This window comes from Salmo trutta, chromosome 10, assembly GCF_901001165.1.
Source record: "Salmo trutta chromosome 10, fSalTru1.1, whole genome shotgun sequence".
Lineage (NCBI taxonomy): Eukaryota > Metazoa > Chordata > Actinopteri > Salmoniformes > Salmonidae > Salmo > Salmo trutta.
The window spans coordinates 27,558,375-27,571,318 of record NC_042966.1 but is presented as its reverse complement, the minus strand read 5'-3'; the positions used below and the strand labels follow the sequence as shown (position 1 = coordinate 27,571,318).

The following is a 12,944-nucleotide window of genomic DNA, read 5'->3' as shown; positions in this document are numbered from 1 at the left end:
CACGCTCATACTACAGGAGATGTAATCCAAGCCTGTTTAACTCGGTTATCTGCCTCTCTCAGAGGTAAGAGTGAAGTTGTAATGCCTTAATGTGTTGAAATTCCACAACTTGTGATATAAGCCTATAATGAGTGACTTGCCCTTTTACTACCCATGGGAGAGAAACTGGCACAATAACTAGCTGTTGAGCATGTTCCAACGCTGCAGATTGTTTTACACAAGAATTCTATCAGGGCCGTGGGCTTATTTTGATGCCCAACAAAAGCTTAAAATTGCCCAGCATATCAGAGCGATGTCCTGAGTTTAAGCCTGTGCTTACCACCCTCTTCTCAGAATCAGATTGGGCGTCTCCATTACATGACTAACTGGTAACAGTAACCTCTAATAGTTAACAGTGTAGAAATCCTACACTAGAAATCCTACACTGTAGCTATTGCAGGTTACTGTTACCAGTTAGTCATGGAGCTATTGCAGGATATTGTAATGTAGCTATTGCAGGTTACTGTTACCAGTTAGTCATGGAGCTATTGCAGGATATTGTAATGTAGCTATTGCAGGTTACTGTTACCAGTTAGTCATGGAGCTATTGCAGGATATTGTAATGTAGCTATTGCAGGTTACTGTTACCAGTTAGTCATGGAGCTATTGCAGGATATTGTAATGTAGCTATTGCAGGTTACTGTTACCAGTTAGTCATGGAGCTATTGCAGGATATTGTAATGTAGCTATTGCAGGTTACTGTTACCAGTTAGTCATTGTCAGAACAGGAAAGAAACTATTTCCAAACATGAGTAATACAATGATGTATCACTATATGGGAGATCATAAAGGTTTACCATTGCATTAACCCCAGACTACAGTACAAGCAAATTATCATCACATTTCCTTCAGGCAGCTCTCAAGGCAAAACTGTTAAAAAAGCTCCACAACAATGGCGCAGAGAGAGAAAAAAAGTGATATTTAATATTTGACATCTCTGGAGACTTCGCAGTCAGTTGAGGTTGTTTCAGTACTTATGCTACACTTACTAAGCTAAAAAGGTTTTTACTGGGTATCTGCCATAGGACAGGGGAATCTTGTTTTTCAGCTCTGCTTCAAGCTGGAGTCAGTTGAGGTTGTTTCATCTAACAAGACTAGACGCATAGAAGGGCTAATATACTACACATTCACCCATAGGAGGGAAATCCTGCTTTTCAGCACTGCTGCAAGCCAAACCATTAGAGCCATCCTCTCTAATGCAGGAGAATGACAGGTGGTAGGTAGGGTTCTTACTTCTTGCCTGCTTGCTCTTGTCTCTGCTGCTCTTGCACACCGTCGACCGCTTGATGGAAATCAAAAACTGTGGGAGGTAGAGAAGGGCAAACTCACAATCCTGTCACCTCACCCCCTTTTCTGCTCCTTACTAAAACCTAGCTTCCCAATTATCTCCCCTTTCTCCCAGAAGTGTGCCCTTGTGCAGTTGACTCCTCCCCACACATTAAAAGCATTGGATTGGTGTAAGCTTGGATGAGAAGGAGTTGGAGAATCAACAATTAACTTACACCAATACTTTCCTTTTAAATCCATGAAGGGAAGTGAACAGTAGTCTCTCATCCAGTCAGAAATGGCCCCTCTTTCTCACACTAGTCCCTAAAGTGGCCTTGCAAAGGCACTACTACGCAATCGCTGTTTATAAGAAGTGTCCTTTTTTGGCATCTCACTGCGTTGACTTAAACGTTTGGCACTTCTTTGACAATGAGCAGGGAGACAAAACGACTCAAGGCACAACAAGTCTAGTGGAGCAGAGTTCACCACTCAAAGGGTAAAGAAATCCGTACATACTAAGGACCAATAACAACGCAACAATCAATTCACAGCTAAGACAGTTCGCATCATTTCTGTGTAAAATGTAACCTGTCAGTGCCAAATCATTTTCCCCCCTCCACACCTATTCAGATAGCAAAATGGGCCGAGTTTGGGCTAGCGGAGGGAGAACACTGAATAATGTAGCCTAATACAAGTCAGTCATTCTGATTTTACAAAAAAAAAAGGGCTATTTAACATTCAGAGCGAACATGACTGATGTCCTGGAAAACTGAAAGCCAGTTCACCGATTTAAAAACAGGCCTTCGGAGTGCATCTTAGGTTAAATCAGTCCTAATGTATGCACAAAATACGAAAGGGCCCCAAAACAGCTAAGCTAATTAACCTGTTGGGGTGTAGGGGGCAGAATTTTCACGGCCGGATGAAAAACGCACCCAATTTAAACAGGTTACTACTCTGGCCCAGAAACTAGAATATGCATATTATTAGTAGATTTGGATAGAAAACACTCTGAAGTTTCTAAAACTGTTTGAATGGTGTCTGAGTATAACAGAACTCATATGGCAGGCAAAGACCTGAGAAAAATCGAAGCAGGAAGTACAAAGTCAGAGAATCAAAAGAAGAACTAAAATTCTCAATCGAAACTACAGTGTCTGTGGGGTGACGTTGCACTTCCTAAGGCTTCCATTGGCTGTCAACAGCCTTCAGAAAGTGGTTTGAGCATTCTCCTGTAACTGGGCAGATAATAGGAGCTCAGTTACTGAGTGGACTGCCTGGCAACAAAGGGATTGGATATGCTCAGTCACGCGAGCGCGCCGTTACTTCTTTTTCTTCTTGAATGAATATGCTATTGTCCGGTTGGAATATTATCGCAATTTTACGTTAAAAATTGCATAAAGATTGATTTTAAACAGCGTTTGACATGCTTCTAAGTACGGTAATGGAACATTTTGACTTTGTCTCTGGTACCGCGCGAGCATGGTATGCCTTTGGATAGTGACCTGAACGCACGAACAAACAAAACGGAGGCATTTTGGACATAAATATGGAGTATTTTGAAGAAGAAAAAAAAACATTTGTGGAAGTAGCAGTCCTGGGAGTGCATTCTGACGAAGATCAGCAAAGACAATATTTCTAATACTGAGTTTAGGTTGCCCCGAACTTGGCAGGTGTCTGTAAGCTATTGAAAAATGTGCTTTCTCCGTAAAGCTATTTTAACCTCTCTAGGGTATGTGGGACGAAATCGTCCCACCTACTCAACAGCCAGTGGAATCCCGTGGCACGATATTCAAATACCTTAGAAATGCTATTACTTCAATTTCTCAAACATATGACTATTTTACACCATTTTAAAGACAAGACTCTCGTTAATCTAACCACACTGTTCGATTTCAAAAAGGCTTTACAACGAAAGCAAAACATTAGATTATGTCAGCAGAGTACCCAGCCAGAAATAATCAGACACCCATTTTTCAAGCTAGCATATAATGTCACATAAACCCAAACCACAGCTAAATGCAGCACTAACCTTTGATGATCTTCATCAGATGACACTCCTAGGACATTATGTTATACAATAGATGCATGTTTTGTTCAATGAAGTTCATATTTATATCAAAAAACAGCTTTTTACATTAGCATGTGAACTTCCGGTGAATTTACTAAATTACTCACGATAAACGTTCACAAAAAACAATTATTTTAAGAATTATAGATACAGAACTCCTTTATGCAATCGCTATGTCCGATTTTAAAATAGCTTTTCGGTGAAAGCACATTTTGCAATATTCTGAGTAGATGGCTCGCCATCACAGGCTAGCTATTTTGACACCCAAGTTTGGCCCTCACCAAACTCAGATTTACTATAACAAAAATTGGATTACCTTTGCTGTTCTTCGTCAGAATGCACTCCCAGGACTTCTACTTCAATAACAAATGTTGGTTTGGTTCAAAATAATCCATAGTTATGTTCAAATATCCTCTGTTTTGTTTGTGCGTTCAAGACACTATCCGAAGGGTAAAGAAGGGTTACGCGCCCGACTCGTTTTGTGACAAAAAAATTCTAAATATTCCATTACCGTACTTCAAAGCATGTCAACCGCTGTTTAAAATCAATTTTTATGCGATTTTTCTCGTAAAAATGCGATAATATTCCGACCGGGAAACCCTGTTTTCGTTCAAAGACGAAAAAATAAAAACATGGTGTCGGCTCGTGCACGCGCCCCAGTCTCATTGTTCTCAGATCGACCACTATCCAAATGCGCTACTGTTTTTCAGCCATGGCCTGCAAAGTCACCATTTTTGATATAAATATGAACTTGATTGAACAAAACATGCATGTATTGTATAACATAATGTCCTAGGAGTGTCATCTGATGAAGATCAAAGGTTAGTGCTGCATTTAGCTGTGGTTTTAGTGACATATGCTAGCTTGAAAAATGGGTGTCTGATTATTTCTGGCCGGGTACTCTGCTGACATAATCTAATGTTTTGCTTTCGTTGTAAAGCCTTTTTGAAATCGGACAGTGTGGTTAGATTAACGAGAGTCTTGTCTTTAAAATGGTGTAAAATAGTCATATGTTTGAGAAATTGAAGTAATAGCATTTCTAAGGTATTTGAATATCGCGCCACGGGATTCCACTGGCTGTTGAGTAGGTGGGACGCTTGCCCATAGAGGTTAACAACCGTTCCACAGGTGCATGTTTATTAACTGTTTATGTTTCATTGATGAAGCATGGGAAACAGTGTGTAAACCCTTTACAATGAAGATCTGTGAAGTTACTTGGATTTTTACAAATTATCTTTGAAAGACAGGGTCCTGAAAAAGGGAAGTTTCTTTTTTTGCTGAGTTTATATAGTAAAGAGACTATAGTTGGGCTGAAGTTCTGGATTTAAATGCCCTTTGAGTATAAAGAGGCCTGATAAGGCAGGGCTTACCAATGTGTGCTCTGTCTGAAATGATCAGCCTCTTGTCCCAGCCCTCCAGACCTGAACACACACGGTAGAAAAAAACATTTGATATCACCATTAAGCAACATGGCAATCTTCTAGGCATGGGAGTAAAAAGGGACTTACACTATTAAAGAGGATAGCTCCTTCGTACTCACTTTTGCCTTTGCACAAATTCTTCTCAGCCTCCTCGAAGAGGCCAGGCAGGTGGATCACTACCCCATTACCTGTGGGATAGACCGACACAGGCAACACGGAGGTTATGGAGAAACTGATGCATCAGTAACCATTAAGGAAAGGGCAGTGAAAAACCCCAAATTGAATTTGATCTCAAGTGTTGTGGGCTATAAAGAGCTAAATACTCCATCAGAAAAACAGGTCTGCTGTTCCACTGAGCAGCGAGCAATCAACATTAAGGCCAGAAATTAAACTAATGTGGAGAGGGCCATAACCTGTTCTGCACAATCAGCCTTATTCAAGATGACTTTTTCTCATGGCAAACAGTGCTCAGGATTCTGAAGGGTCCTGAACACCTGTTTGGGCTCTGATAGCCTGAATGTGGAGCTCAACTAGACAGCAATAGTAGACGGAAAAGGATTGATCCACTTAACATTCTATATGTTGAACTGCTGACGAGCTGTGGGTTGAGAGCCAGAGGACATATTTGTTATGTGTTGCCAAAATATACTAGACGTCAGACCATTAGCAAAATGAAGTTACTGCAGATAAAATGTCATCTATAGCACTCTACTGCGTTAGCCTGCGAGTTGGCTCCCAGTCAAGTCAATCACTTGTTGTGTGGCATCAGGCAAAGCTGGAGCTATTAGAATATAATACAGATTGGCTAGATTTAGATGGGAGAAGTCATTAATATTGGCTGCTTGCATACAAAAGTGTGTATGGAAACCGCACAGGAGATACAATAAACAAACATTTATTTGTTCTTTAAAGACTAGAGATAACTGACTTAGTAGTAGACCATGAGAGTTACTTCACAGCTCAATTCTTATTGTGAAATCATCTTTCTTGTTCATTCCTCGGTCCAGCAGCTGTGTTCCACCCACCAATGAAAGCAGTGACTTTGGGGTTGATAATGCCGCTGGGTAGAAGATGGAAGTCATACTCCACAGAGTCCACCACCACCGTGTGTCCTGCATTGTTGCCACCCTGCAGAGAGAGACACAGTCAGTCACCATGGAGACACACATGACATCAAACATTGTGAAACAAAAATCACACCAGAAGCAATGTGAAAGGCTAAAGCTTTACTTTTCACGATTTAACACTGGACATGGAAGAAACATCAAACTCGCCCCAATATTTTGGAGAGTGTGATGTTCTTTTAACACATATGGTTTGAGATCAAGTCTCTGACCCTGGAACTCTGACACTGAGACCAAAAAGCCTACCTATCCTACCTACCAACATTACACCATGGTACAGATTGCTCAGTCATAGCTGAGGGACACCTGAGGACACAGCCATTTTAGCGGGCAGTCCGAGGAGATACAAATCAGCCACTAAAGGGTTGGGTGATTCTAGTGTCTTGTCTTCATATTAGTTTACCACACAAAAGTCCATCCAAGTCTAACCATGAGTGCTTACAAAATAACATTAAACCATTTTTATATCTAAGATGACATGAGATAAAATTGCTTGCACCCAGAGAGAGAACATCCAGTGCCTTTGGCATGAACTCTACAACTGGAGGAGTCTCCTTGTGCTGGTCTGGGGAGGGGTTGCGTGAGTAATAAGTCAGTCTGGTTTTGCCCCATGCCTTTACACAGCAACAAGCAGGCCTGGGCCCAGTTTCCCTAAAGTATTTTAAACGCTAAGTTCATCCTTAGAACCTTCGCAGGAGCATAGTTAAATCTCAGAGCTGTTTCCCAAAACCATCGGTAATAAAGTTGCACTTGAAAACGCTCGTTATTTACCAACTGCCTCAGACCACTCGAGCAGACCACTAGAAACAGCTAAGTGCGTCGTTAAATGTTTGTTTGCCTGCATGCGTACCTTTATTCACAGAAGATGTTCGTTAAACATAGAATCATGTTCATGGTCATTTCCATGTAAAAGGACACGAGCACCAACCTGTTAAGTAATTTGGCTGAGTTTCCTGTTTCCTTTTGTGAGGGTGGATACTTAGTTTTTGCCGGAACTCTCAATTTGTAACACTTATGAACTCAGAAGTTACTCAAGCAGCTGACCGACCTACGCAAGATTTTACTTCTGGGTTAGCCTTCCAGAAATTAGCTTTAGAATAAGCCGCCTCAATATTTGCAGCCATATAAGTAGTCATCTCTCTAGGAGCTGATCTGCCGTCAGTACTGTGGAATAATTCTGATGTTATGGTAAGATTTGAATAGAGAAAGCTGATCTTAGAGCAGAACTGACTTTTGATCACATCAGTACACACATGCTCCAACAACGCACTTAGCGAACGTTCTTTCGAGGTGGTGTTTTGGAAAACACATGTAACATCTTTGGCCATTATAGGAACAACGCATCGTTAAAACACTTGTAAGCTTAAGCTCCATCGCTATGGGGAAAGCGTACCCTGGGCTATTCCTGGCCATGGCAGTGCTTGGACGAGTGAAGGGGTGTGCGTGTGCGCAGATGCCTCTCCTTTTTTGTTGCATTTATGATGTGCCCCCAGCTGCCTGACCTGCAACAGGGGGCCGCGCCGGACGTGTATCCTTACTGCCGTTCGGTGATGGCTGTTTTCAATGAATGGGACCCACCTGGTTCGTGTGAGGTTTCAACACGTGAACATAGGCTGACCAAAAAACAACCTGCAAATCTGAGAATGTGGATAGATTTTTCAATTCTGCCTATACCATGGCTTCTACCTTTTTATCAGTTTGAGATATGGCCTCATCTCCCACTGCGGCATACTTTCCATTTGTCACTTCAGGCTTGCTTGACCCACTTGGCAGCTATTGCCATAAAGGCATTTATTATATGCGGCAATAGTTAACTCAAAGAGACACTTGCTGAGATGAACCAAGTCGTAATTCCCAACAATAACCTGGAACATTCTCTCTAATGTGATATGTATCCGTTTGCCTCCCGTGACTGTCACAGGACTTCTAGTCTCCCTTGGACGATGTCCAATGTTCTCCACCTAAAATTGGCTGGTGCAATTAATCCCATTGGGTCTGAAGGAGTGAGGGGGGCACAGGGAAGAGCAGCCTCTGAGTGTCAGGATTTGCAGGTGGTAGGATTAGTCCATGGCTTGCCACTTTAGCACCTCAGTTGAAAGTCACAGAATACCATACATTTATAGTGTTTTCCTGAATAGCATGCCTGTGACAGCATAATTTCCTATGAACTGATATAATTAGGAAACTTTATTAATTTTACCATGTACAGTTCTGAGCCTGGAGAGTAATGCAGCCACATTGACTTACAGCGCATTCTGAAAGTATTCAGACCCCTTGACTTTTTCCACATTGTTACATTACAGCCTTATTCTACATTTTCCCCCGCTCAATCTACACACAATACCCCATAATGACAAAAGCGAAACAGGCTAAGAAATCTTTGCATATTTATATATAAAAAATGAAATATCACATTTACATAAGTATTCAGACTAGGCTCAGTACATTGAAGCACCTTTGGCAGTGATTAAAGCCTCAAGTCTTCTTTGGTATGACGCTACAAGCTTGGCACACCTGTATTTGGGGAGGTTCTCCCATTCTTCTCTGCTGAGCCTCTCAAGCTTTATCAGGTTGGATGGGGAGCATCGCTGCACAGCTATTTTCAGGTCTCTCCAAAGATGTTCGATCAGGTTCAAGTCTGGACTCTGGCTGGGCCACTCAAGGGCATTCAGAGACTTGTCCCGAAGCCACTCCTGCATTGTCTTGGCTGTGTGCTTGGGGTCATTGTCCTGTTGGAAGGTAAACCCTACGCCCCAGTCTGAGGTCCTGAGTGCTCTGGAACAGGTTTTCTTCAAGACTCGCAGTACTTTGCTCCATTCATCTTTCCCTTGATCCTGACTAGTCTCAGTCCCTGCCGCTGAAAAACATCCCCACAGCATGCTGCCGCCACCATGCTTCACCGTAGGGATGGTGTCAGGTTTCCTCCAGATGTGACGCTTGGCATTCAAGCTAAAGAGTTCAATCTCGGATTTATCAGACCAGTGAATCTTGTATTCCTTAGGTGCCGTTTGGCAAACTCCAAGTGGGCTGTCATGTGCCTTTTACTGAGGAGTGGCTTCCTTCTGGCCACTGTACCATAAAGGCCTGATTGGTGGAGTGCTGCAGAGATGGTTGTCCTTCTGGAAGGTTCCCCCATCTCCACAGAGGAATTATAGAGCGCTGTCAGAGTGACCATCGGGTTCTTGGTCACCTCCCTGACCAAGGCCTTTCTCCCCCGAATGCTTAGTTTGGCCAGGTGGTCAGCTCTAGGAAGAGTCTTGGTAGTTCCAAACTTCTTCAATTTAAGAACAATGGTAGCAACTGTGTTCTTTGGGACCTTCAATGCTGCAGGAATGTTTTAGCACCCTTCCCCAGATATAGGGCTCAACTTAATTCTGCCTTGGAGCTCTACGGACAATTCCTTCAACCACAATGGCTTGGTATTTGCTCTGACATGCACTGTCAACTGTGGAACCCTATATAGACAGGTGTGAGCCTTTCCAAATCATGTCCAATAAATGTAATTTACCACAGGTGCTCCAATCAAGTTGTAGAAACATCTTAAGGATGATCAATGGAAACAGGATGCACCGGAGCTCAATTTCAAATCTCATAGCAAAGAGTCTGAACACTTACGTAAATTATATTTCAGTTTTTATTTGTATTAAACTTGCAAACCTTATAAAATCCTGTTTTTGCATTGTCATTATGGGATAGTGTGTGGAGATTGGATTAAAATGTTTCCCCCCTCATTTTACAATAAGGCTGTAACCTAACAAAATGTAGATAAAGTCGAGGGGTCTGAACACTTTCTAAATGTACTGTATATATACACACACACGGAATAATGAATCCTTCTATGACCCTCTTGTTTCTCTGATTTGTCAGTGTTTTTTGGTTATGCCAATAGCTTGGACATGAGCCTCCAACATATCAACATTTAAATAATTGAGATCACTACAAGGGTTCTGAACAACCTGCAATTACTAGATTAGAGAACTCAAAAAGAGCATACGCCCAGAACTAGAAAACATCTCCATAGCAACGATGTGGCAAACACAACAGTGGCCCCATGTAAAGCATTAGGCCTAGCTATGTAAAGAGATCTGTTACCTATTACTAGCCAGTGGGGCGTTTCCTGACAGGCCAATAGGCTCAATAAATGAAGGAGAAAAAAAGGTACAATAACTGACAAAGGTAGACGTAAAATGAGAGTAATACAGCCACACAAACATTCCTTGCATAACCCTGTGGTTCTCTTCCTCAGGTTGCCAAAATATAGGCATGCTAGAAAACCTGTTTTACCTCCACATGCAATGGATGGCCTGAAACAGGACACTAAGACAGCAGGTGGCAGGACTATAACATGCTGACCACACCGGTTGCGTGTGCGAGGGTTGCAAAATAAATTTACACATACATGTTATTCAATCATTGCACCCACATTGCTCGCAAGCATCTGCGTGGCCAGGAGCTAAAATAGAAATGGGTTCTATTTGTGACGCTCAACACGCTGCAAGTCTGGCCTCATCACCTCACTGGTTTTAAGAGCATATATCCACGTGCCATCTCATTGGTGTTGAGGAACATATAGCCACGTGAGTGATTGAAAGATGAACTGACCCAGTCATAGTACTGCACCATAAAGTTGGTTGCCAGCTGTCATATAAAGTCCAAATAAGTAAAAAAGAAGCCTGAGGAAGGAGTAGAGATGAGAAATGAATTTGGTTTACCATTTTATCTGTGGATTAAAAGTCAGAGTAGAGGACCTTGTGCATTTCAGGTAACAGCCCAATGTTTATAGCTAGCTAAATTGCCATAAACGTTTAATGCTTTGACATATCCCCAAATTAATTTAATTGGTTCAGAGTATGTTTTGATATTTCAAGCTGCGTGTCCTGATCACTTCTGGTGTGGGTGAACAAAATCAGCGCGTGTCCGGTTTGGTCAGCGTGTAAGAACCCTGCTCTAAGGACAGGTTCCTTCTCACACCTTGGAGATATCTGTGGACCAGGGAACAAACCCAAATTGCTCTCTATAACCAGGTTTCCATCCAACCTTTTTATGTGAGTAAAGTACATGACGGATTAAAAAAAAAAACATGTCACGACAGGCATGGTGGAAACAGCACGTCAGTAAACTTTCCAAATAACTTATCCATAACAATCTCATGTAGGTAGCCTAGCCGCACTGTATCTGCTAGCTGTTGGCTAGAGCGCAAGTGCCAAGACCGGAGCAGACATAGTCGCTATACAATTCAACATTCTGACAGTAGAGTTGAAAATGTGATAGAAACTCAACCACAGAAGTTACTTATACGTGCACTGATCTGAGAGCAGCCTTTTATCCACAAGTCAATTTGATGGAAACATCTCTGGTGGGAAAATGCGCATATTGTTTTTATGCCGATTTTAAAATATTGGCATGAAAATCTGTCGACAATTGGATGGAAAGCTCATGAGGAATGTCTGTCTTTGTGCAAGACATGTCCGGAATCAAGCCAAAGGCTGAAAGAGGTATCAGGTAAACGCAGCGATCCAAATTCCTGCCTTCCTTGTCTCATCAAAGCTTTACGGAGAATGACTAAGAGCTTTGACAGCATTAATTCTCAGAACTGTATGTGGTAGTTGAATAAGAAATTAAATCCCCATGATAGCCTAGCAACATCTTGCATTTAATAGAGTTGGAATGCATCCCAAGTCCTGGGAAAAAAAAATAAAACTAATAATAATAATAATAATAATAATAATAATAATAATAATAATAAATAAAATAAAATCACACCTGAAAATGCATCCGATTTTATACTCCATTTTGAGCTTTTTTAAATCAGGAACTCTATTTCGCCTCTGGCCATCATACAACTTGGTGGTGATCATAAATATCACGATCACATTAAAAAGGTTGGTGTGATCCCCAAAGACAACAATTCACTCATGGTCACTTGGGCAGCCACTTGAGAGCAGCAGAATAGAGTATCAGCACTGATACTTAATTAGTAAGACTTGGAAATGTGCTCCTTGTTGTCCTTTCAACCTCGTGTTGCATGTAAGAAAAACCTCAGATTGCTGTCACAGCTTTTTTTTTTATAAAAAGAGGAACACTATTCTCCCTCTTACACACACGCCATTGTGTAACATAAGCATTCCATTAAATGATACTCAGCGAGAAGACATCACATCGAGAAGCATTGCAGATAGAGATGAGAGCGATGCAAAACTTCTCACACAGAATCTACAACATGGTAACTACAGGACTCAAACAGCAGACCCAATGATGCGTTTCAGCTAGGGATGCACGATAAATCTGAACATATCAGAATTGCACGATATTAGCTAAAAATGCCAACATCGGTATCGGCCCAATGTCTAGTTGAACGCAGATGTAAAAAAACCAATGTCAAAGCTACCGTGCATACCTATATAGCGTAGGTACTGGACGTAACAAAGCCACGTAAGATTTTGCGGAACATAGTACAACACAGCATTCCTAACCTAGCCCACAATGTCTGCTGTGTGGATGGAGCAGTCAACAAGTGGAGCAGTCATTTGAAAGAGAAAGAACATTTCAGCGAGACAACAAAGGCGAAATCCATTAAACCAAGATAATGGAATTCATTGCGCTTGACATTCAACCGTTCACTGTCGTGGGTGATGTTGGCTTTCGCAGACTGGTTTACGGGTGCTCGACTCTACCAAAAGCACTATTTAAGATGTTGCCCTACCGGAGTTACACAGCAATAGCGTCACTGCTATTAGCTTCACGACATACATACATACATACATACTATGGAACACAGTTTGGGTCTTCGCGTGTCAAAAAGTAATCAGTAGCACTGTCAAAGCTGTACAAAAAAATCTGCAAACAAGTAAACACCGGCCACGAACGATGTGTTTACAATACCGCATTGGTAATAAAGCATCATTTGTTCGACCGCAACTTCTGGGGTAGCTAGCTTTAGCTTGGTACCTAGCTAGCACCAATACAACCAGCCTGAAAACAATGACCAGTAGAAACGGCAGTCATTTTCCTTTTTCTTAGCAATGATTT

General features: G+C 41.7%; 1 protein-coding gene across 2 annotated transcripts in view; it reads right to left on the bottom strand.

Annotated features, from left to right (window-relative positions):
- The window catches only part of adss2 (adenylosuccinate synthase 2), a 31,764-nt gene that overhangs the window by 7,373 nt on the left and 11,447 nt on the right, over positions 1 to 12,944 (bottom strand). For both annotated transcript variants that reach the window (XR_003879750.1, XM_029765195.1), the window contains exons 2-5: positions 5,817 to 5,919; positions 4,911 to 4,979; positions 4,741 to 4,791; positions 1,273 to 1,339 (exon numbers count right to left, since the gene is read on the bottom strand). Coding sequence is in view for 1 of the 2 variants with exons in the window: in XM_029765195.1 (XP_029621055.1) it covers positions 1,273 to 1,339; positions 4,741 to 4,791; positions 4,911 to 4,979; positions 5,817 to 5,919 (290 nt within the window). In the remaining variant the exon portion in view is untranslated. The remainder of the gene's footprint in view (positions 1 to 1,272; positions 1,340 to 4,740; positions 4,792 to 4,910; positions 4,980 to 5,816; positions 5,920 to 12,944) is intronic.